General features: G+C 41.0%; 2 protein-coding genes across 5 annotated transcripts in view; one reads left to right on the top strand and one right to left on the bottom strand.

The window, feature by feature from the left end:
- Positions 1–6,681, top strand: part of ggps1 (geranylgeranyl diphosphate synthase 1) — an 11,242-nt gene extending 4,561 nt beyond the window's left edge. The window contains exon 4 of the mRNA XM_088420681.1: positions 5,123–6,681. Within this exon, the coding sequence (XP_088276807.1) occupies positions 5,123–5,920 (798 nt within the window). The 3' untranslated portion in view covers positions 5,921–6,681. The remainder of the gene's footprint in view (positions 1–5,122) is intronic.
- Positions 4,842–25,493, bottom strand: b3galnt2 (beta-1,3-N-acetylgalactosaminyltransferase 2). Of its 4 annotated transcripts, XR_015866303.1 has the most exons (15): positions 25,247–25,493; positions 24,732–24,858; positions 24,366–24,466; positions 17,905–18,104; positions 17,741–17,836; positions 17,569–17,679; positions 17,415–17,493; positions 16,854–17,037; positions 13,445–13,570; positions 13,195–13,354; positions 13,065–13,121; positions 12,072–12,210; positions 8,385–8,520; positions 5,732–5,873; positions 4,844–5,643 (listed from the first exon to the last, which is right to left on the bottom strand). XR_015866303.1 is itself a non-coding variant. In XM_088420680.1 (13 exons), the coding sequence occupies exons 1-12, from the start codon at positions 25,356–25,358 to the stop codon at positions 12,073–12,075; spliced, it is 1,491 nt and encodes a 496-aa protein (XP_088276806.1). In that variant the 5' UTR covers positions 25,359–25,493; the 3' UTR covers positions 7,109–8,520; position 12,072. The 4 variants fall into 4 exon arrangements, 1 of the variants encoding a protein (XP_088276806.1); XR_015866301.1 differs by having other exon boundaries at positions 4,842–6,936; XR_015866302.1 differs by having other exon boundaries at positions 4,844–5,873.

The raw sequence follows: 25,493 nt of genomic DNA, 5'->3' as shown, positions 1-25,493 counted from the left end.
ATCATTTGAATCAGGTGTGTTTAGAGAGCAGCATCGAAAACATGCAGGTTTGCGGCCCCCGAGGACTGGAGTTTGAGACCAATGGAGTGAAGCGTAAAAAGTACATAAGTACATAAAAAATACCAAGTTCAGTGCTATTCTAAGCTTTGCTTAAAAACAAGCAAATGTGTACTTGCAAAGACTGCACATCTGACAGGTCTCCTTTCTATTATTGATATTGACTTGTCCCATGGTGGCAACATTATTAGGCTGAGAAAGTTCGTTTCCCACCAAGCATTTTACACATCATGTTGCCTCATACATTATTTGACTGATTCTCTGCCCACGCCTTCCACTAAATTCTTCTTTTCTCCTTGCACTCCTTGCGACCTCGACGTGTTCATATTCTAAACAAATCTGACTTTAGTCCTCTGCCACAAGCCTTCTTATTCCAATTGTGGTGAATTATGGCACAGCCCCCCTTGCGTGGCGCTCGGTAAACTCCTGATGAACCCATCACGCAGACTGAGAGCAATCCTCTCGGCATCATTAGCGCTTTTCTGCCAAGAAGGCGCCGCCATGGAAACAAGTGTGCCTTCAGACAGATGAAGGCAGTGGCATTGGTGTACTGTGTCATTCATTTGGATATCTACAGTACATAATGTGTAACATCATGTGTCTCTGTACAAAACGCTGAGACATTCCCATTAAAGCGTTGTCCTTTTTCTGTTCTGTGCCAATTTAGAATAGTTAGCATCGCATTCTTTATTGCCAAAGCCATATATCATATCATTTTTGGAAAACCATTCCTTTCTTAACCAATACTTTCCATGGCATACTTAACGACCAATTCCTCCTACTAATGTGAATCATAGTTTGCAAATGAGATTTTTCAGTGCGCCCACTAAAATGATAATCATTATCTAATTTTGAAAATAGGAGACTCGTCAATTAAACTTGAGTAAAATAACATTTTTTGATTTTCAAAACCTCTCATTTACTCAAATTTACAAACAGATGAATTTCATCATCAAAATTGTTCTTGATTAATTTACTAAAGGGCATTACTCTTATGTTGCGCTGTATCTTGTTTTACTCTCTTTAAATGTCATTTCCGACTTTTAGCTTTTTTGACTCAAGGTAAGTAAGTGCCTACTGCAGATTTTAATTCACAAATGCAGAGGCGCAGACTGTTTGACCTCAATCACTCAACTTGTGGCAACTTATAAATGCTGAATGGTTGAATGGATATTTTTTGTTATTTTCACTTTGTCAAGCGGAAGTTCCGCTTGACTTGAGTCAGATTGTATTGCAGTGTGCCCTCAAATGAACGGAACTCGTTAATTCTTTCTCAGAAAACAGTTTAGTTCAAGTGGTCAGATACATGGATCTCATAGCATTTGATTGGCCAGTCATTTAATTATCATAGTTAATGTACACAATGAAACAAACTACTTTGGGTAGCGGCATAAGGATACACCCTCTGGAAGCACAATTATGGAGGCGTAGTTACTGCTGTATGCTTTTTTGCATTCGTTTGCTGTATGATCATAAGTACAAATTTGGGGTACGCCGCCACTGTAGGAGCAGAAATGTACAATAATGCACTGTAGGAACAGAAATGTACTGTAACCACAGAGCTCATGTGCCGTTTGAGTTGATTCACTTTGAATAACAGTTAGAGTTGTGCCGCGAGGAATCATCCGTTCCATCCGCTGCCTTGTCTGGCACAACTCTGCTTCTGCAGCCTCCCTAAATGACAAAAAGAAAGCCTGCACACGACTGACTGCCCCTCACTCAGTATATTGCGCTGAATGCACTTGTTTGTGGTGAAGACATGTCTGCATTGTTAATAGGTCAGTGTTTGTGGCTTTGGCAAACTGTGACTTCCACAGTCAGCAAAGTGTGATGCGACTGCTAATCAATGAAGACTTGTGGATCAGTGCAGGCACACAGCATGTTGTCACTGGCAGTCTGACTGAACACATTCCATAGCAATTGTTGGTGGCGCTCTTGTTATCTTGGAACCGTTGTTGATTGAAATTTGGGATTTGTGGTGACGGGAGTAGTGGTATTTACTATTTTGGCGGAGTGAAGCAAATTTCACCCGTCTAATAGGTGTAAACAAACTGAGTCCCTCAAGAATTGACACCAGTGTTGCCTCTCGTAATTCAACATGTTCAGTTTTGTTGTAACACTAGTGCTTCTCAAATTACGGTCTGCAAAAAATATTATTCAAAAGAGGGCATACCTACAAATGGGAGTACGTGCCAGAAAAACACACAAAGCCATACTCCATTTTCTAGAGGACGCGTATCCTCGCGAGGGTCGCTGGCTTGCTGGTGCCTATCCCAGCAGTCTCCTTGCAGTAAGCTGGGGACACCCTCAACCGGTTGCCAGCAAATTGCAGGGCACATGGTGACAAACAACCATCCACACTCACAACTACACTTAAGGGCAATCTGAAGTGTCCAATGTATCATGCATGCCTTTGGAATGCGGGAGGAAGCCGGAGTGCCCAGAGAGGACCCTCGCAGGCTCGGAGAGAACATGCAAACTCCACACACGAAGGCCGGAGCCAGCTGATATTGAACTCGGGACTCTGAACTGTGAAGCTGACGTGCTAGCCACTCTTCCGAGCAGCCCTCAAAGCCACATTGTCCGTTCCAACTCATGTTGTCTGTTTCTTTAAAGTTATTAGTCCCCTTTTTTTTTTTTTTTTTTTTTTTTTTGCTAAGGGCGGCAACACTAACTCTGTTCTTATAAATGATCCATAAATACATTTTGGGGTTTAATACTTATGCTTTAATTCCTTTAAGTTCCTTTTTATTAAACATAGAACTAATAATTAGCTTGAAATGTTGCAAAAAATATTCTGGGGTACACATTTATTAATTTATTTTTAAAAAGTGAGTCCTAAGAAAAAATTTGAAGGGGTTCCTTGTGTCCAAAAAGTTTGAGCACCTCCGTCCAAGCATAAAGAGTCATGTTTAAAGCGACCGATTAAGCTAAGGTTTCAGGGTTAGTGTAAGGTTGTGATGGGCAGCCTTGGCCATCTGTCCGCCTCGCTGAGCTGCTCTTTGTGCAAACAGCTCTCACTCCCACCAGCCTTCAAATCACAAGGCCAGCATTTGACTTACAACTACGTGTCTTGTTGACACGCAAAGGAAGAGGATATTAACAGAGGTGGGCATTCCATCACTGACTGACTCCCTGACGGCCAATCATTGACAGATGCCCGATTTGCCGACCAATCACAAGAAACATTAAAAATTGACAGGTGCCTGGGGTGATGACAAATGACGGTCCGGCAAAATTTTGTGAATTGCCCACCTCGATGAATGTTTAACCCTGTCCATGTAGGAAAAATAAACACCAGTGAGCTTTACAAGCACGTCAGTCTAGATAAAGAACTAAAGTGCAAATAAATAGTATACATTATAACAAAAAAAGAGAGGGAGAGAGAAAAATTGGGTCACTGCATTAACTTTTGGAGTTGCGCTTTCAACTTTTTCAGTTAGTCGCACCATAAATTTGGAAGGATATATTTTTTAGAGGAATTACACATATTTGCTGATGTGTAGTCATCTCAATTATGCATAATGTAGTTTTTATATGACGTAAAGATTGACAGTGACTCAAGACATTTGCAAGATAGTTCACTGTGCAAAGGAACTACTGACAACAAGTAGCAGCTGGCATAACGGCAATTATTTTACACTAAAAAAAAGATATTGGGAGGGGGTTTGCTTCTAAGTGAATATAATTTTGTTCATCGCAGAGGGGCTGGTGTTTTAACATCACTTTAAAGGCAAATAATTTAAGTACTGTACTCCAGGTTTCTGTGGTAAATGTTAAAATGAGTACAGTACTATAAATAACAACGGCATGGTTATTTCTAATTTTGATTCATTGACATCCCAACCACTAGAATGGAAGACTGAGGCCTAATCATTTAATTAGGAATTGTAAATGTGACTAGCTGAACCATTTATTGTTACTAAGTAAAATATACATTTCACCTCATCATTTTTGAGATGTCAGCTTTAATAGATAGCTAAAAAGGCCACAATGTTTAGGTATGTGCTATTAAGATTTAATGTGTTGGACTTTGTGAAATGTCAAACTGAATTAAAATGTACCACGGTAGTTGGTGACCAGCACCTTTTTAAAATCATCACTGACTGACCATCACAGTTTGATTTGGCTTTCTGAAGATGACTATTGATAGAGGGGCAAAAGTTTTTAAAATGCCCACCTATTCAGATTTACCCTGCATTGGTCCCGTGGTGTGTTTGGAAAGGCTTTTTTGTTTTGTTTTTAAATGCTTGTATTATCTGTATTACAATTTTCATCCCTCAAACCTTTACCAGTCACAGCGGCCGCCTTCGGCCGACAGTCTCAACAGGCAAAACGTCAGAAAGTGTCCATAACAGCCGTTGCTTAAATTCTAGCGTACCCTTAAATTTCTCTAAAATCCTGAAAATACTTGCCTGTTTATGACTTAAAGAGAAAAAGGTGTGCCTAATAAAGGCCTTTTTGACCTATCGGCCGAAAGAGACCAGTGTGCCCGGTAAAAGGTCAATTTGTTAAACCAGATGTATTCAACTTTTTTTGTATTGTGTTTGTGAGCAATCACTCCACATGACCGTTTAAGGAGCCTATGTGACCAACGCAGGATTAATATTTAATCTTAGTCATTAAAGTGTAGTGTATGTACCGAGAAGGAAAAAAAGTCAAGTTTGGATTTTATATTTTTATTGTGGTAATAGTAATTCTATAGTTATGCTTTAAGTGTACATACATGACACTTTTTTATATATATATATATATATATATATATATATATATATATATATATATATATATATTCTTTTTCTTCTAACTTCGTTATAGACCTGCTGTACATTGACGTTCTATTGTATCACATCCCGTTCTAATGCAAATTGCAGTGCTTTTTAGGTCAAGGGGTGTGTGTAAGCCTGTATTCATTTAAATCAAACAGCATTTATCATAACCTGGGAGCATGTAAAGATGGCGCCCTCTGCTGTGTACAAGCTGTTGTGCATCAACTATATGCCTGTTCACACTCAAGTCACACAAGAGGGCAACATAATTGATTTGTGCTGACTTTGCAATGCAGGTGATCATCGAAGTGACAGAGATGTTGCACAACGCCAGCTTGCTCATAGACGACATCGAGGACAACTCTAATCTGCGGAGAGGCTTCCCCGTGGCCCACAGCATCTATGGCGTCCCCTCGGTCATCAACTCCGCAAACTACGTCTACTTCCTGGGTTTAGAGAAGGTGTTGACGCTGAACAACCCCGAGGCCGTGCGCGTATTCACCCGGCAGCTGCTGGAGCTGCACCGCGGCCAGGGCCTGGACATCCACTGGAGGGACACGTACACCTGCCCCACGGAACAGGAGTACCGCAACATGGTGCTGCAGAAAACCGGGGGCCTCTTCGGCCTGGCCGTGGGCCTGATGCAGCTTTTCTCTGATTGGAGGCAAGACTTGAAGCCCCTCCTGGACACACTGGGCCTCTTCTTTCAGATCCGGGACGACTACGCCAACCTGAGCTCCCGCGAGTACAGCGAGAACAAGAGTTTCTGCGAGGATCTGACGGAAGGAAAGTTCTCTTTTCCCACCATCCACGCCATCTGGTCGCGCCCGGAGAGCACCCAGGTGCAGAACATCCTCAGACAGCGCACAGACAACTTGGACATCAAGCGTTACTGCGTGGACTACCTGGAGAAGGTGGGCTCCTTCGCTTACACCCGACAGACTCTGCGGGAGCTGGAAGCAGAGTCTTACCGTCTCATCGGGGAATTTGGGGGGAACCCTCAACTGGAAAGCCTGGTGGAACTCCTCAGCCGCATGCATCGAGAGGCTGAAAACGATTCGACTACTGAGCAGCTCGTCAGCCAAAACCGCTGACCTCCCCCCCCCGTCCTCGTCACATGATGCGCTGATACCTTCACCGTTTTCCTCCCCAAAAAATAAGTTGTTATAAAACTAGAATAGTACACTTGCACATTTGTGCTTGCCGTACCTCGCTCGAATCGCGGAGGAAGCAAACACAGCCACGTTCTGAAAAGGTGCTAAAATAATGACGCCACTCTTCAGGTTGTAATGATTGTGCAACACTTGTATCTCGATGAAAGCAAAAGCCATCGTCATGACGCGGCGCCGCGGGAAATTGTAGCGTTTGCGTCGAAATGTAAAATATTCCAGGTTGGCTAGGATCTGTGTGTGTGTGCATCCAAGACATTTAATTTCCTACCATGGCTATGAATGTTATGATCATTGTGTGAATGAGGCAACATTTTAAAAGCCCTTTGAGTACCTTGAAGCTAGAAAGGCGCTATATAAATGGAACGCCATTTGCTTTTTAACCAACTGAGTGTTTTGCTGAAGTCCCTTCTTTAAAGCATGTGGATGTTTGGAGTGCTCAAGAGACATGTGGCTTTTATTCATCAAGCTGTCACAGCTCACAGAACTGCAAATCGTGTACTTGTTATGCAACAGAGTGCATTTAAAGTAGTGACATTTTTGTTTAATATTTCTATGCTTTTGTCTGTTTATCCATTGCAATCTGGCAACGAGCCATTGGGGTGTCACATCATTTTAATCGCACTCACGGCAGTCAATCTTACACTAATATCGTTTATCAATTAAATAAAGACTCTTCAAAAATGTTTCAGGTTGTGATGTCTTGCTCAGGGGTCATTTCAGCTTTCCACTAAACTAAGGAGAGGAACAGCACCATCTATTGAACAAACACCTAAAGATTACGAAATGTTTTAGTTGAAGGTTTCTCCAGGTACTCATGTCCAGTTTCTTTTCACATCCCAAAAAATGTTATTGCAACTGAAGAATAACTTTTTTTGGATGGTTGTTTAAATATAGGTGCCCAGTGGTTGATTGGCCACCGGTCCACGGTGCCAGATCACCTGCAACCATAATGAGGATAACGCCGCATCAAAACTGGAGTGAATGGTAATAATGCTCAAGACTTTGTTTGTTTTCTACCATGTGAAAGGAAGGAGAAGCCATTTGTTTTTTCTTTGGGCTGAGCAAGTGTGACAAAATGCAAACACGTGTCACAATCATCAAAAACCCACGCACAGATCATATTTATTCTCAGATGGATGCAAAGATTGATTTTCTCCACTCCCGAGAGTGGCAGACAAGCGCGTGGGGACCTATAAACGCATGTGCCCCGCCCTTCCATCCCTTTCAAGATATTCATCATTGGGGTGTTATTTAAGGACAGGGATGGAGATTTCATAAACATTGTGTGAGTAACAACAGGAAGCCCCCCTCCCTCTTGTATCTCAAATAATGGGGTGACATGAGTCTATGCACTCAATGACAGTGGAACCACAATAGCGATACGCCCCTCGGAAGATGAACAGGAATGACTCGTTACCATCTGATGCAAAAGGAAAACCAAGTATTTTGAGTTCCGTAATAGTTTTTCCTTTTCACTCAAATATGATTCAGGCAAGTATGCCCTGCGGCCGGCAAAAAATTAAAATGAAATGGAGAGAATTTCATTTTTGAAAATCATTTCCCAACAATACATTAACGAGGAAGTGTGTGCTTCTTTGAGTTTATTTACACATGCTCTGTTCATTTTAAAAGTCCTGTATGGCAATTTGGTGGAAATGATTGGCTACCACCATGCAGCAATTATTTTATAGTGTTAAGTGTGACATGACAGTATTTCATGCGTGGCTACAACATGTTCTACTAAATCCAGTGAAAATGTATTACTTTTGTTAATGAAATAAAAGTAGCGACATGTAGAAGCCTGTTTGAATTGAATCAATAGGAATTAGTCAGAAGGCAGCTGGAAGGTTTGATACCGTACCGTGACACAAGGTAACACTCCAGCGCACTTGATGTATAGACATTAAACAGCCTGCTAAATATTCATGTCATTGCACCCAGAGCAACATGTGCTGGCGCATATTTTTACCGGCGCTCACTTGTTTGCAAAGGCTCCCGTCTGCTTCATCGCATCCCATTTGGGATAAGAAGGAATAATTAAGTTTTCACTGTTTTCAGTCCTCATTTATTATACGGGGGAAAAAGGATTTGGGACTAGCGCGCAAGATCATTTGCGATCCTTGTATGTCTACCACTCACTGAAGTAATTATAACACACACACTCTGTCGTAGAAGCTCTGCCATAAGACCGCGCTCCGAGTCGAGTGGGCTTACGAAACAACGTGATTCACTCTCGAGCGGCGCTGACAAGCAATAAAGTCCCTATGGAATCTCATGTGACCTGACGCACTGCATCACAAAAAAGCAAATGTGATGTGCAGATGTTTGGAGACTGCATCGAGAGGAGACGCGGGAACGAAAGTTGTGATTGTGCGTCTAATATTACCTCCTCATTCCTGTGAGTCATAAAGTCAGCAAGGCTGCTTTGGCTTGCCGGGTGTCATGAATAAATGATTTCCTCCTCCTCTTGGAGAGCCCGACGCATGGATGGATGAGGGCGATTGACAGCTCTGTTGAATGTTCTGCATGAGTAAAAATAATAGTGAAATAGTGATGCAAATAGCGGGCCAATCAACACACGTTACAGTGAGTCATCAGGGTTGGAACAGGAAAACTAGCATTTTGGATTGCTATGCTTTCGTGTGGACAGGTCAAAGAGTCGTAATCTGATCTCCTGCGATTGCCCATCAGGATGGTCTTTCGTCCACCCAACCATTACAGGGTCCATGCTACATTATACATGGTCGTGATGGGTCTGGGTGCAACAGCCTTAGTGCCGATTAAGTTCAGCTCAATCCATTTTGATGCTGTGCTTGACTGCAAGTGCGCGGTCTCTGCAGCTGCTGATCGACATGATTGCAAAACTGGAATAAATGTTGTCATAACTGGTTTAATACTAGAGAAGCAATATCTGGGGAAATTGCGTTGAATGCTGAAAGCTGAATGAAAAATTACGGATGCAATGATGTACTTTGAAATCGTGGAATAGTCAGTTTATTCTAAATTATATGGAATGATGTTGAACAATGTGGAATCATGCAGAAAGGTGTTGAACAATATGGAATTATGAAAAATCTTGACTTTTTTGGCTTTCCTTCAGAAATTTGGAGGAAAGGATTGTAGAAATAAGATGAACAGTTTAAAGTCGAAATGACGGGAATTGGTCAAAACAATAATTACAGAAGATTAAAAAGAGGATAAAAAAATTACAGATTACATTAAAAAAGATTTCAAATGTGGCCCCTTGAAGTGGAAAAAAAAAGTAGTGGGAAGGATAAACGTTTGAATCAGTCAAAAAAGTGGAAACTGGAGGGAACGAAACAGATTAAAGATTTCAATTTTGACTTTGTGGTAGGGATGAGTTGAATATTTACAAATTAGAACAATTTGTATCGGTCAAAAAGTAAAAGTAATGTGATCTGAAATGTGGGTATAAATGTGAGATTTGGAAAATTGTGAATTTTTGGAATGAGAAAAAAAATGTTGAAATTGGGGCGATTTTGAATTTTATGTATCAAAACTATCAGTACTTCTTATCGGCGACCCAAGTGGAGTACTCATCCGGGTAGCTATCTGGGAAAAAAGTGGTATCAAACATCCCTAGGCCTTATTATTTGTCAAACGCATGCCTTAAGAAATACTAATGAAGTCAAGAGTCCACATTTTGTTTCCATTTCTGACACCAATATTTTCTTCTTTACTGAAAATAACAGTTTCAAATAGAGATTGTCGAGCGCCCTTGAGCACAAATATTCAGTGTCAGCCTTGAAAACAAAGTTTCAGCTCTGATACATAATGTTACAGGCACATAAAAGAAACAATCAATTTTAAAGTTTGTCCTTATTAGGAAAGTGGAGGAACTGGAGCTTATTCTACTTATTCTACTTTGAGTGGGAGGTAGAATACACTCTGAGGCGGAAGTGCGAGCTGGAGCCCATCCCACATGATTTTGGGCAAAAATCAGACAACTACCGGGAATGGTCGCAGGCAACATATAGAGACAACCTATCTTCTTTTTGATGGAATCTTTTGGTTGGCAAACATTAGTCAATGGGCTTCTCAGGCAAGCAGAGGCTCCAAATTGTTAATCACCACAAGAACAAGAGATTGTCGGATAACTTCGACATGTTACGTTCACACAGTCTACCTCCTCTCTTCCGGTCTTTCCTTGACCTGTAAATGAATCGGTTCATCACACAGCAAGCAACACTGCGCAAGTAACACTATTTAAACATATTTATTCACGAGATGGAAAGCACAGTTAAAAAGGCGGAATTAGACTTGCGAATAAACACATTAGTGAAGCGTGTAGGTGGGCACATTAAAAGGGAGCGTTGGTAATTTAAACCTTTTAAATCAGTGTTCGCTGGCGTTTAGGCAAATTAAATAAGTTCATCTCCTCAGGAGGCACTCAAGCACAAACGAGAGCTTTCATCTGTACGTTATTCCCTTGTTTCTCGCTCACTTCACTCAGAAGACAACAAAATGATGATGGGGGAAGGGTGGAGTGTTTCTTTATCTAAGCAGGCGACTAGATCGCATGCAGATGGGACTTTGCTGACTCACTTTGAAAGGAGATTGATTATATCAAGGGACAAGATTTTGTTTAAATGTCAGCCTAATTGCAGGAGCGGATTTTTAAGGGCGACATCTAAAACAAAACAAATGTCATCTAAAAGTAGGTAAATGGGCATGCTTGTTGTCTTTGATAAATTGTATGAGGGCAAACCAGCAGTTGGTCCAAACTGGTGGTTGCAGGAGTTCGATAGTCAAACGTGAACTGCACATTGCATTTTTTTAACCTTTATACACAACCAAACCGAGATTTCACCAAAACGTGACATTTACTATTATGGAATTTTAGCCGTATTATGAATCAGGAAGTCCACTTTCAGTTGCTCATAAGTACTGCATTTGGACTTTTAACAATAACTGTAGTTAAGGCTTATGTCTTCCAGTCTACATTGCAGACTGCGCTATGGGGCTGCAATCTAATGACAGAGTTGGCCATTGAACAATCAATGTTTTTACTGTCATTCAGGATAGGAGCATTCAGCTGAATGTGAGCAGAACTTAGACTGTACCCAATTCGTCATTGTATCAAAAATGATAAGCCAACCTTTCCCAGTGTATTCCTATTGAGGTTGTTTTAGTTAACGCCACTTGACTATTTGAATAACTAAAAAGTGTGGACTGTAAATAATATTAAATCCAAATAGTGTGCTTTCACTAACTGAAGAAAAAGGGGAAGATAACCCCACAAACAAGAAGCTACGTGATCTGCAATACAATACTGTAGCTACCACTCCTGTATGTCATGATTTTGGAAACCTCTTAAATTAAATGCCATAGTCTACACTTCAGTTTTGTTTCGTTTTGTTTAAATCTTTGGAAGCTTAGAATGAGAAGAATCATATAAACTCACCGTCACTGTCAAAATAGATTTGAACCAAAGTGTGTTTGGTCACCCCCAAAATATTCCAGAGATTCATGATTGATGTCTTAGGGAAAATAAGCGGCACTCTGTCTTTTCTGTGATTTCCTATTCCTTTATAGATACAAAAATGGACTTCAGTAGCAAAATGGTCTATCTGCTGACAGTGGACCTTCACAGCTGTTGAGCTGGAACGCAAATGAAATGATACCAGGTAAATGTGGATGCAACAAGAATATAAATGTGTTATCTTGGCCCAAAATACACAAGGAACATTTTCATTTCTTTGATCATCTTTATGTCCTGCAAAGGAGTCCGGTTCCAAAAGTTTGGCTTACAAATGGTACAGTTTGTCCTTGTAGAATCTATACGGCTATTACAAATAAAGTTAGGCAACGGCACTATCTTGCACAATGACAACTGGGTGGCAGGACAGTACTGACGGGGAGGAAGCAAAGAAAATCCATCATTTTCATTTTTTCTTTAAAAGATCCTCTCTCGAAATGACAATTCTTAAAAACGAAAGGCATTACAGTGTGAACTTTTCAACAAGTAAATCACATTTTGAGGTATGGAGAAAGCGCAGGAGCCTAAAAGTCACGAGTACGCAGTGCTGTACGTTAAAAGTGTGTTCCAGACCTTACTGTCCCCAGGGACATCCACAAGGGTCACCACAGATCCTCTTCCTGTCCCACAGGACACGCAGCTCCTCTGCTGTGTGCTGTGGCGACGACAGCATGTCCAGGTAGCATTCTTTTTCACAAAGCCAGCTGGGGTCCTGGCCAAGAGACGAGTTGTGTTAACACGCTCCGTCGCCAACCGTTTGTTTTGCTCATTGAACTTGCTGCAAATACGCCTCCGTGTTGTGGACATTGAACAGCACGCAATGCTGTGATGGTGTGTGTTTACCTGGGAAACAGCAGGACGAATTTAAACATTTGCATAACATTACCTCCACTAAGGAGGATTTGTTGTCAATGCCCTTCCTAGCTTTAGTCAAAGACAAAAAAAAAAAAAAAAAATCCACTGAACTCAATTACACGTGCATTTCCACATTCATTTTAGGATTGTTTTCCATAGTTCCCTCAATGTCTATGCGAAAAATACATGCCACTCACTGCAGACAGTCGGTATTTATGAATGCGTGCAATTTATGAAGATTCATATTTGGGTTGTGGTCTACGCTCCACTGAGTAGTATTATGTTAATTACACATCCAAAGGATGTAATCCTCTACTCGTGTGTACTTCAATGCTAACAAACCCAATTTGGTTTCATTTTGCGCACTGCTAGACAATCATAATTACATCCTGAATTTAGTGATATGGCAAATCATTATATTTAAAGACATCTTCCTGTATTCTCTCCATAATTTGCTCTCTTGTTCAGACTATATAGTCAAAAGTGAAGTGTATTTTTATTACCGAATGATGTATCATGTCACGTGTTGCTGTTGAGTTTACAAGGGGGGGGGGGGACATTTTGTCCACTTCAAATTTTGTGCACTCATAAAAGAATTGTCTGCTGTGCAAACACATGAAGGTGACAAATTGACCGAGGATGTGGTAAAGTTTTGGGAATCTCACAGAGCACTTCACTATCTTGCAATTTATAGGTAAGAGCACATTTCACCTGATACTTCTGTGGTCCAACGGCTGCCATCCATATGCCCATGCTGACATCTTCTCCCTGGGATGACACTTTTATTAGCTCACCTTTCATTTGTGCCTTCCAGCAAAGTGCTTTCTGCTCTACGAGCTACCTGGTAGGCCTTTAGACTCTCCGCATTACTGGCGAGCCACTGCACCAGGTCACGTGACACCACATAACCAGAGCCGCACGCAAAGGCCGGGTAGGCAGGACTGGCATACTCTAGCTCTTGCCATTTCCCGATTCGATCCACCGCCCAGCTCTGTCTGAAACTGGGTCAAGATGGCGTGTTAGCAGATAACCACATCTCACGTTCACCCATCAAATCTTTGGTGATTCGGGCCGAAAGTGCGCGTACTCACTTTCCCCACCAGAAATTGCTGCGTTTGAGCCCCTTGTGCTCCATCTTCATTAATACAGCGTCCACATCGATGTAACAATCGTCATCGGTCTTCAGGAGCAGACTAAACTCAATGTTTCCCACAGCCCTGTCAAATTGGCAGTCAGTGTACAGTTTTTATAAGCAGATGTATATTAGTGCTGTCAAGAGATGAAAAAGAAAATGATCAAGATTTGACATTCATTCATCTAATTAATATCTTTTTAATCTCAACCAAATATTCCTGAAACAAACCACTCAACCAGAGGTTTTTAAGATACCTTGTGTTATTATAGCAGATCGAAAGTTTGATTTAAAAAAAAAGTGGCTTCAGTCACTTATTTTCTTTAGATTAGATGCCACTGAAACCATTTTAGATTCTGCTGTATTTTAGACTAGTCCCAAGGTGCAACCATTATCTTCAAGCATCAGGATGAATGGTACTGTTATCTTTTGTCAAATCACCCTAAAATTTTAAATTAACAGTGAAATTAAACATCATCCATTATGTCTGTTGCAGACTAGCTCCAATGTGGGTGTTTGAGTTTACTTTGGCATCTGGCTCCACTATGGCTAGCTACATTAGTGTCTTTGATGTTATCATTAGCTGTGGCAGCAGTCGCAGCTGGGTGCTTTAAATTTATGCGGTAAGCTAAACTCAAACTGCTTCTGTGGTAAGCAAACTTTCTCACAAATGCATATAACTTTACCTGCCATCAAGTTACCTGCCATTTAAGTTAAATTTACTATTCATTGGGCAGATGTGCCCATTTTTCACATCTTCTGTTTCGGTCTTCTGTTCCCGAACTTGCCCTACGACCCATAACTGGGGCCTATTAGGTTTTGCCAACATAGTGGCAGACAATCTGTGTCCACTTTAAAGTATGACTGACCTTTGTTTTCCACCTTCCCAACAACAAGCAAAAGAAGCCCAGTACATAAAAATGGACCAACATACAGAGAGCTTCAAGTTAGAGATAATAAATTAAAGTGATTTAAAAAAAAAAAAAAACATTTTAATTAAAATTGTAATTGATTCATCCCGAATAATCAGTTATTCTGACACCCCTATTTTTTAATAATAGTGAAACTATAAGAAAATTGCACACGGCTTCTTGAAGCATCAAGCATGAGTCGAAAACGTACCTTTCCAGTTACCAACACTAGCGTTTAAAAATGTGACGGTGTCGAGGAATCAGTAAGAATCAGTAGATTTATAGATAATCACTTTAAGTCTCACAGTGGGGAAATTCGAGATGATTATTCAGGACACATGAGGGGAAACTGGAACTAATATGCAGAACTGTGTCCTGAAAGCTTCACAGTAGAGCGTGACATTAAGTTTGAAAATCTCAGTCAATGCCTCACAGGCAAGAATTTGCACAAAAACTTTAAAGGAATGAACTATTGTTAGCAGACTACATAAGACTTCAGCAAACCATTAGAAAGGATGAACTATATTTTGATTTTTGATTGATTTTGGGGTTGGACTTTTTGTGCCACGACATTCCAAATTCCACCACCAAAGTATGATTAAAAAAAAAAAAGATTTCTTAAAGGACCTTAGAGCCTCTGACCTTAGTGCTCGAAGTGCTATTGCTAAATCCAACACATTGACCGCTCATCTATACATTTTCTACAATCTTTGTGCCACCAGCCAATCGCAGGGCACATATACACAAATTACCATTTATCATATGTGTCAAAGTCATGGCCCACGGGCGGGATTCGGCCCACAAGAAGGTTTTCTATGGCCCCCTGGATAATAATGATTTATTATTAAAATCGGCCCGCAAGCCGCAGTAGGCCTGCGGGCCACAGGTATTTTGTAAACACCAATACTACAATCCCCACAATGCAATGGTGACACGCCTAAGCGGGAGGTGTCTTAATTTTATTATTCATCAGAAGTCTTTAGCTAGCATAACATCAAGTTAACTTTCAGTTACCCCTCAAAAATGGCAAACTGGAAGGTGGACACTGAGAACCAGGGGTTTCAAACAAGGTGGAAGTCTGATTACATGGTCACGGAGGTTGATGGAAAACCCATGTCTCTTCTGTGTGGAGAAAGTGTGGCGACAATAAAACCGTATAATCTGAGATGACATCACGTAACGAAAAACGCAGACAAAGACAAGAATACGGCCATGAAACAATAGCTACAGAAGGTGGAAGAATTAAAACGAGGTCTTAGATTTAGGCAGGCTCTGTTCAAAAAAGCCAAATCGCCAAGCGAGGCGGCTGTCACGGCCAGTTTTATTGTGGCAGATGAGATCGTTAAATCAGCTCAGCCATTTACAGATGGGGATTTGATGAAAAACCTTATGCTTAAAACTGTCTGCTGAGCGTTTCCATCAATCTAAGAGAGCAGCTTTTGATAAAGGGAAAAGATTTAATTGCATGTTCCCATTCTACAGAACAGCACGACATTTCAGTTATCAATTTTCATCAGCCGGACTCCAGCCTGAGCTCAACAAAAGAGTTTTTAGCATTACATAAGCAAGGCTTAACTAAAGGACATGATCTGTATGGAGGTGTCAAGACCCCTACCCCGGATCTACAGGGGGAACCAAAGCACCGGATCGTGTATGGCAGGTGAAGATCAAAGGTGGGTCTACAGTAGCTGGCACCTTAGGTGGGTCCGTCAGGTAGGTTATACTGTATGAACAGTATTTGAATAGCCCTGTGAAAAATGTACCCCCTGACATTATAATGCGATTCCCCACAATATGAATGAATTACTACTTATTTTTCAATTGTTTTAAACATATTTTACTTGAGAGATTGATAGAAAATATTATATATTTCTTGAAAAAAATATTTAGCCTACAGTATTTTGGCCGTTCGCCAGAGAAAATATACTGGACCCTGCATTGAACGATAGCACCTCATTCATTCATTTAATGTACATGTTATGGAGATTTTTACATAAAGGAAGTTTGTCTTTTTTTTTTTTTTTTTTAAATGAACATTTGATCAGTCCGGCCCTCGGCTTTTCATTTGGCCCCCACTGGCCATTTGACCAGTATTCATTTTTAAAAATCAATGTGGGAGGAGCAGAGAGTCGCACAGAGCATATTGGTAAATAATCAATAGTGGCTGAAGGCTGCAACCCTTGACATGTAAGTCTTTATGTGTATCTTGTAGGAAAGATTTTGTACAAAAAGCCCACCAATCTCTTAACAATCTGCACATTTTGACCTTTCATTGATTAGGCTTCAGTATGCGTGTGTTTAGCTAATGTGTGGAAAATTGACACACAGTCAGACTGATTGCAAGTCTGCCTTTGACAGCAGGACGGAATGACACAGCTTCATTTTTAAATGGCTGATTTCCTTGAAGGGGCCAGGCAATTTGGAGACAGAAAGCAGAGGCGTTAGCGCTTGACGTACCATTTGTAGAATTGAAGCAGTTTGGAAGGCACGTTCCTGTAGGTGTCCACCATATCTACAAACACTATGTCGCCATGCCTTAGGCTCTCCTGCTTCAAGGCGGCGTCCTCCTGCCTCAGCCCCGAGGCGTGGCGCTCCATCCTGGCTGGACGGCCCCTCAGGTGCTCAGACAGACCGTTCCTGTCTGTCACACAATAAAACAAATCCACAAAACATTTTAAAACACACACCTCTGCTGACTAGGTTAGGCCATTTTGAAATGAAGCCGAGTTGATACCTGCTGGAGAAAAAAAAAAAAAATAACAGTGACGTGAATAGTTCGTTTTGTTGCAAGGTATTATTAAACTGCAAATCTTAAAACCGTTTCCCCCAAAGTAGCCAGAACAGTTTGGAGCTGAACTAAAACCGAATGACCCGCAGAAGTGTGAAATCAATAATAGAGGACAACAAGATGAGGCTGTCGGTGAGAAAGTAAGAGCCCTGAGGCTGAAAGAACAGAATCTCTTCACCTGCCTGCGAAAACAAGATTTTGAAATGTTTACACTGGGAATTGAGACCAACCGTAAATGGTAAAGGTGAATCCTCCAGCCAGACCTGGAAATCCAAGAGCACTTCTGTGGGGCAGTATGCCTTCTGCAACCTGTGCTTTCAAAAACAAGAGGCGGAAGGTTGGCTGCCTTTTTAAGCTTTGATCCTACCTGCCTGCTTAACTTACAGAGGAGAACTTGAGTACACCTCCTCCGTTGTTGAGCTGTACACAGGATGAGTTGACTGTGGTCAGCACGTCTACGTCTGCACTCTCCCATACAAGCGTCCCCTCAAAACCCTGGATAATAAACGCACTTTCTTTTCTCACGGCGCGTGTTGCTAAAATTTTAATAACGTACCTTGGGCAAGATGAACTGCTCCACTGGTTTGTACCATATTCCACTTACGAGGGTCCCTGTGCTGAGGGCGCTGAATCGAGCCGTTACTATCGCTTCCTGGAAAAGGACAAAGATGTTCATTATTTTCACCTGCAGGTTGTAAATTGAGCAACAAAAGGACTTACCTCTTGATCCAGCTGCAGGAGCTTTACAGTTACATTGCTCTTCAGTTGGGGCCATGCGCTTCGGGGAAACACTCCCAGCCTGGTGATCACCACCGGGTGGAGCACCTTAAAATCCAGGGCGACGGCGGACACGTCAGAGGGGACGAGCGCCGCGGGATCGCTCACCATCACGATTTCTCTCTCAGCATCCTGTCCAGACTCTGAGTCATAGAGCACACAAAACACTGCGTGAGCACTATGACAATATCATCACGCTGACCTCCCTTCTTTTTAGGAATTACAAAGTGACAGAAGACAGAGAGCCCATGGTAAAGTGATTTCACTGTGAAAAATTCTGTCTGGAACGGCGCTGGGGGTTAGTTAATGCTGAATTGTAAGAGAGTCACATTGATACACCGGAGATCAATTAAAAGATTGAGGCTATTAATGGGGAGGGGACTATTGTTGTCAAGTTGAGCAAACATAGTGAAGTGCTGAATAAAAGTAAAGGAATGTGTGTGTGTGTGTGTGTATTGTTGTGCGTAAAATGCACGCATAGATTGCTTTTGGGTGACATTGGTGCCTCTTTAAAATCAAAATATCATAGAAGGATCGTTTACCATATCTTCAAAATGAACACTGCCAAAATAGAAAACTAGTGTTACAGAAAATATACTTAGCAATGAGTTAGCAATATCTTAAAAGTCGACACGTTAAAATGAATATTTTTCTGTGGACAAATATGTATTTATAATTATTTCTTTTTGAGAACAGGTCTGACACTTTGTTGAATATTTTTTGTGGACGAATATATATTAAGTTAATGATGTATTTTTGTGAACAGATCTCTACTGTAATCCCAAAAGATGACGCTTTATGTTTGTTTTCTGTGGACAAATATTTTTTTATAAAATTATTTCTTTTTAAGAACAGGTCTGACACTGCGACTGCATTAAGCATTTAGCACCCGCTGTTTGCAGGTAAGAATGTATATTATACACCTCATTGATGCATAATAAATTAAAAAAAACTGAGGAGGAGTGATGTGACGCCGCTTGCCGTGCTAAAATAACCTCGGTAGCACGATGGGCGATCATCGATACGTTTAACTACAAGTTTGGCTGGAACCGAGTTCAAGCGGAGAATACCCACATTTTAACAGCAAAATAGTAGGACAATGACTGGATCAAATTTCAACAAGAAAGAACGGTCTTCTGTGATGTCGAAAAACCTACCACTTAGACAGCTAATCGGTAGAGGCATGCATACACTTGTTGATCAAACCAGTCATGTTTATGAGCAACATACAGTATGTACCCAAAGTTAAGCAATTTGATCAATTTTCTTTGATTTTATCTGCGCAAGTTGGTGTTGATGGCAACAAAAGCGCTTATCAGTCTTTGGCATCTGATCAAAGCAGAAGCTTCCATCTCCACAATACCCCGTCTCTAGAATGCAACGTGACTTTTTTTTTCTTTGGCGGACAGATCAGTCTTGCCATTTTCAATGACGAATCACAAAGAGGTCCTTTCTGGCTCAAATAAATATCCATGTTGGCCCAGTTCCCCTTGACTTTCATCAGAATATTCTAGGTTAGCAATGACAACATTGATCTGGCATATCACTAAGCGGGGCAAGGAATGGCCCTGTCAACAACTTGATGTCATATCCGGTCCCAAAATGCCACTCCTTTAAAATGAACTACGGTGATTTTGGGTCAACGGGTTTAGGCACAAGAATTGGAATACCAGCTATTTGTCAAACTTTACAACAGTGCTACTTTTACCCTTCAAAATCTCAATTTGGGATCTCTGGACGTGCACTTCAAAGCTAAGACTTGCAAGATGTTCATAAACTCAAAATTACAAGTAGAATATGAACAGTGCAGATTTTTTAAATAATTGTAACACACGGTACGCTTTTTTTTTTTTTAACTGAGTTTCAATAGATTTAAAGTTGTGGAAATTAGATATTTTTTAGTCTAATATGTGCCTGAATAATTTGCGACTTAGATGGAAAATTCAGCAAGAGATTGTCACATGTGAAGCGGTGTGGTGCATTGTTGAGGATCCACACAAAGGAAGCAGACCTTGGTATAAGAGATGCTCAGCAGATATTGTTGCTGTACTCCTTCCTGAAAACATTCATTTAAAGCCAATATCTCTGTGTGTGTGGGTGTGTTCCTATATAGCTGTACTTGTGAGAACCGCTCTGAGTTCTCTACCGACTTTGTGAGGACACTTCGGTCAGTACTCATTTGTACAGATCTCTTTTTGAGGGTCAGGACTTGCTTTTAGACTATAGGTTTGAATTGGGTTAGAATTCAGGCAATGATTAGCTAGGTAATGATTATCGAAAGATAAAGTTGGGGTTATGGACCACAAAATGCATTATGGAAATGGATGTCCTCATAAGTATATCCATACAAATGTTCATGTGTGTGTATGTGCGCATGTGTCACATTCACAGCTTACATAAGGTATTCATAATTTAATTTTTGCACAGCGACAGTATATGTTCCTGTTGATCTTGAGAAATGACAGTTGTTAGTATTGCTTTGGAACAATTGGTTTCCTAGAAAAACCACGGGTGGTCAGACAGAGCACACAATTACAGAACAGCTCTTTGACATTTGCGGTTAACAGATATGACTCGAGGCAATAACTTGAAAGAGACCTTTATGACTGTTATCGAGAAGGCAATTTACAGTTATCAAAACTACTGGCAAAAGAAGTAAACAGTGTGATGGGATACATAATTGGCTTTGCAGGAATGTGTCAAGAGGACTCTTTGCTGAATTTTGCAACGGAAGACCAAACCTGAAAGTGACTGTGAAAATGATTGAAGATTTCTTCAATATCCCACTGAGTAAAGTGAAGAAAAAAAAAAATACATCCACTCGTCATTTTTAATATATATGGGCGGGTAGCTGACATCTGTCCCAGCTAGCTTTGGCGAAGAGACAGTCTGGACAGTATGGGGATTTATTTCGGAGTCAAATTAAAGCTGTTCTAGTCGGTCGATTTTGTACTTCAACAACTCTGGATTATTCACCCCGCCTGAGATTTCAGTTTGGGTTCAGTTATCCAGGAAGCATTTATCGTACACAAATGCCGAGCAGGATCATCTTGCTAGCATAGAGATGAAATTAAATCACAAAGCATGTATCGCTAATACTCAGGGGGTTCACATAATTGTTTTCGTAGCTTACTCACGTGAGTAGCAGACTTTCAGAACACCATCAGTTATGGTTTGTGCCGTTCGTTCGGGACCCAGTTTGATTAGTCCAAGGAAGTCAGCGGTAAAGTCTCTGTCACTGGTAACAACGTAAACCATCTTATTACCACCTTCATGAGAATAACTCTTACACCCTCACAAGAACAATACGCAGCCCCGGCAACCAGTCCAAGCCAATTCAATAAACGCATCTCCTCAGAATAAGAAGACATGTGGCGCGACTGGTAGAGCCTCCGGTATTTCTGCAACTTGTCTCGCCACGGAGCAAGAGGTGATGAGCTATTGCTTCTGAACTAGCGTGTTTGTTAGCTACAAATTGCGCTGTTTTCGTACTCATCAAATAAAGGATGGCTGAAAATGCTCGACCCTGTATCGGTTTCCTGGACAAATCGATCACAGTACTGATGGTTAATTTAACCAGCGATTGGTAATTCTGACAGTTGGGGCAGGTGCTGCGTTCTTCTGGTATATGACATCAGCATTTCCATCAATCAGATGGTAAAAAAACAGATGGTAGCATAAATTGTTCTAAACATTTTTTGTGTTGACTGTTGAGTAAATAAAAGAGTGGACAAACACATGCAGATGATGTGGCTCCCAAGCTTTACCCTTGACATGAATCAACTTGCTACTCTTCTTGCAGATCTGGGTCTTTGATTCCCAGGTGTAAAGCAAAATTTACTTTCATCTGAAAATAGGACTGTGGACCACTGAGCCATAGTCCAGTTCTTTTTCTGCTTAGACCAGGTGAAACATTCTTAACATCCGCTCTTATAAGAGTAGCTTGACACCAGGAATGCAATAAATAGTCCTCGATAATTCCTCGATACATGCACACGCAGTGGACGCAAAGACTGCAGCTTGAGTCCATTTCTCAACAGGTTACATTATATTCTTAAACTGGTTTTGATTCACAATCTCCCCAAATTGTGATAACAGCCACTTCCTTGAGCAATAGCTCGTTGAATGTTTTCCTGCAATTACTCAAGCGAGCACAAATAAACAAAAGAACCATTGAAGCTCAAAAATACATTCAAGTTGTGCGTATTAACTAAACGATGGACATATTTCATTTGCCTGAATAGTTGCCCCTCGAAAACGTTACCATGATGCTAAGTGCCTGAGCAAAAACATTAATGAGCTTGCTGCTGTGTCTCTGCCCCAGCAGCACAACTACTGCATGTCGGCTAATTATAAAACCAAAATCCTTGCGATTAATGCAGCACAAACAGGCATCTTCTATCTGTTGTTATTAGTCCGCTTACTGATCTCGATATTAAATCAACTATTGAACTGGATTTACAGACCGAGCAATGTCATTTACGCTCGCGCTTCAGAGCATCGAAGCATACAGGTAGGTTCGAAAGACGTGTACAGATATTAACACGGCTGGGGAAAAAGCAAGTGAGTCGTCACCGGCATGACCCATAAGAGAGACAAAGCCAATCCTGATGAGCCATAATTATGTTTTCGTGAAGCAAAGAAGTGGTCCGACTCAGTGAAATGCAGAGACAAAAACAATGACTTTCCGACAGATGCTGAGCCTGTTCAATTATTTCACAAGATGTGTTCTAGTGCTTCGCCCTGTACGCCTCAACCGTATCCTAAGCGGCGACACTGACTGTGAATTTCATTCTTTGACCATGGCTATGGAGAGGAAAAGTAAAGTGTCCTTGAGCTGCAAGCGAGGTGGAATAAAAGATGTTTTACTTCTATTCAGAACGCACATTCATTTGCTTCTTTGGACTCAAGTCACCGCATAAAACATGTACTGACAATTAGATGCGCACGCTGGAGATTGCACTATAGGCATATCTAGTCCATACACACATACACACACACATACAAACACATATATAGGCACTATAGGCACACACATATACATATATATATACATATATATATACACATATATATATATATATATATACACATATATATATATATATATATATATATATATATATATATATATATATATATATATATATACATACACACATATAGGATGGTATATATGTGTGTGTGTGTGTGTTTCCTCGTTTTCATCCAAATGCGAAAAGACGCAATAGCTGCAACCTGCAGGAGAAATACCAGATGCTCTGATTACTTCAAATATGTCAAATAACCTGTGGGACAATATTTTCGTTTTCCAGTTGAAGAAAAGATTAAATATGGGCAAATAAATGGAGACAGTTTGCTAACACCCCAAAAAAAAATTTTTTTTTAAAAATCACCATCCACCGCAGCTCACAAAAGCTGCGTGCAACGTTAAACTATTCAAAAGAGGAAACGCCTCAGCTGAAGAATAACCCTGACTCTTTCATGTTTACATTTGCATGCTGTTCATTTTCTTACAGTCAGTTCACTAAAAACAATAAACTATTGTAAAATTTCCATTAAGCTTTTATTAAATACATTATAAATTTTGTAAAAATCTCACATTATTTTATTACTATTCAAAGAAATCACTCTGTTGTTTAAACGTGTAAAAGGCCATAGGGTATAAAGTTGAAACGTAATATTTTAATGACAAAAATACAGCAGATCCCTTTTACTTTAAAAATGGTTTGAGCCATCACACCACTCCCACCGCTTATACTTTTACACAAACAGGAGACAGGCTGAAGAAGAGTAGCCCATTAGTCAAATTATCTTTTCATGATGTAAGTTGGCTCTATGTATCAATTTACATGTCTTATTGAATATGAAACACCTCCCTTGATGATCTGCCTTTTGCATGACGGTACACAGAGAAAGAGACAGAGCACAGGGAAGGGACTTTCAATAAACATGATTTGTATTCAGATCATTTCATCACTTTTTTGTCTACTCTCACATTCCAAACCAGACGCTTAACATATATCAGTGGAATTCATTCTAGACAAGACATTTTCATTACTATTACAAACTACAGTACATGATTTACTATTTGCTTAATTTCATTATAAAAGGAGAAGGAATGGGGGAAACCGGATTTCAAGAATTATGGTACACATGAGTGAAGTATACATACTGTCAATGTGTATATTGAGGAGCTGCTTCATCAAAAGACATATCACACAACCACGGCTCGATGCACAGCAGGCAACGCCGCCCTATCATCCTCCCCATGCCCACAAAGTCCACGTAGAGCCTGTCTATAGCACCCAAAACCTCAGATCTTAGACTCGCCCCTGGATTGCAGCCTGAGTGCCTTTGCATTTCAAGCAAGAGATATGTCTTACATGGAGTATTTTGGTTACCTGGTTCTGTGATGTTGAGAAGGGCGCATGAATAAGGATCTTCTCGGTCCTCCTCTGGGATAGGACACCCATGTTTGCCCACGATGAACTTCACCCCCACTCTGGAAATAAGGACATATAATTGTTTTCTAAAAGCTTGTCCATCAATCTACTCCCTGTTTCCATGGTTACCAAGGAGTTGCAACAAGGGTCATCATGCTGCATCTGTGATCCTTGGTTTCACAGAGTGACAGATGTGGACAATAATGCCCTCAGGTCAGGTGAAGAAAATAAGTTTGGGTATTTGTTGCAGCTGCTGGAGGCTTTGTTTTCACTTGAGAAATTCGACCTGGGAGAGAATGACAAATACAAGTTGAAGTTGCTGACCTGTGTTTGAAGTGAGGGTGTTGGTGCAAGTAGCCAAGCCAGGTGTCCCTTATGGCTTTTCGCAGTTCGTAATGTTGTCTGGCTGATAGAACTCCCACCAGAACTTCATAGGACGGTACCACCCCATCTGCATTGGACAAAAAAAACACAAAAAAAAAAAAACATTCAGCATGAACAGTGTGCCTATTGAGAGTTCATCAATCTGAATTTTAAGAGCGATACTGGAACGATTTGACGTGAAGCGACGAAATGAGAGATGCTGAGCTCGCATACACATCCAGCAACGCCCCACCGTCGCTCAGGTTTCAGATTTATGCAAGTTAAAACTCGCACTATGCTCTAAGCTTACCATAAGCGCAGTTTGATTTCCCTTAATATTGGCAAAAACCAGCGACAACGACAATAATCACAAACGAAATGAGTGGCCGGGGGGCAAAGTTAGCCAAGCGCGCGCCAGCGTCCAAAAAGTTGCCGGGCTCGAGGAGGCGAAGCCCCGCCGTCAAGCGACAAAGTACCCGAGTGTGCAGCGTCGTCTTCCAGCAGTGTGGAGCACGGTTGTTGAGCCAACCACAAGTGCACCAGTAAGGCGAGAGCACAGGGGAGAAGAACCAACGCTAGCCTCCGCATGGACGGAACGCTTCATTCACCCGAAGTAGCGTCGAGCTGAAGCGGTGAGGAGGGTCGTCCCGTGTGGCGCCTTTCGCACTGAAGAAGGTTCGGAATGAGGGCTTCATTTGAGTTCGCAGCTCTCTCTCTGAACAC

This window comes from Hippichthys cyanospilos, chromosome 8 (genome assembly GCF_059441005.1).
Source record: "Hippichthys cyanospilos isolate Australia breed blue-spotted pipefish chromosome 8, RoL_Hcya_1.0, whole genome shotgun sequence".
NCBI lineage: Eukaryota > Metazoa > Chordata > Actinopteri > Syngnathiformes > Syngnathidae > Hippichthys > Hippichthys cyanospilos.
This window is presented reverse-complemented; position numbering and strand designations above follow the sequence as displayed.

What these genes read in the sequence shown, in the direction of transcription:
- b3galnt2 (XM_088420680.1), bottom strand. Translation starts at nt 25,358, where the DNA reads ATGCGGAGGCTAGCGTTGGTTCTTCTCCCCTGTGCTCTCGCCTTACTG. An exon ending in AGCAGTTCATCTTGCCCAAG is followed by an intron (nt 17,680 to 17,740) that starts GTACGTTATTAA and finishes TTTATTATCCAG; the next exon opens with GGTTTTGAGGGGACGCTTGT. An exon ending in TTGGACCACAGAAGTATCAG is followed by an intron (nt 12,211 to 13,064) that starts GTGAAATGTGCT and finishes TCTCTTGGCCAG; the next exon opens with GACCCCAGCTGGCTTTGTGA.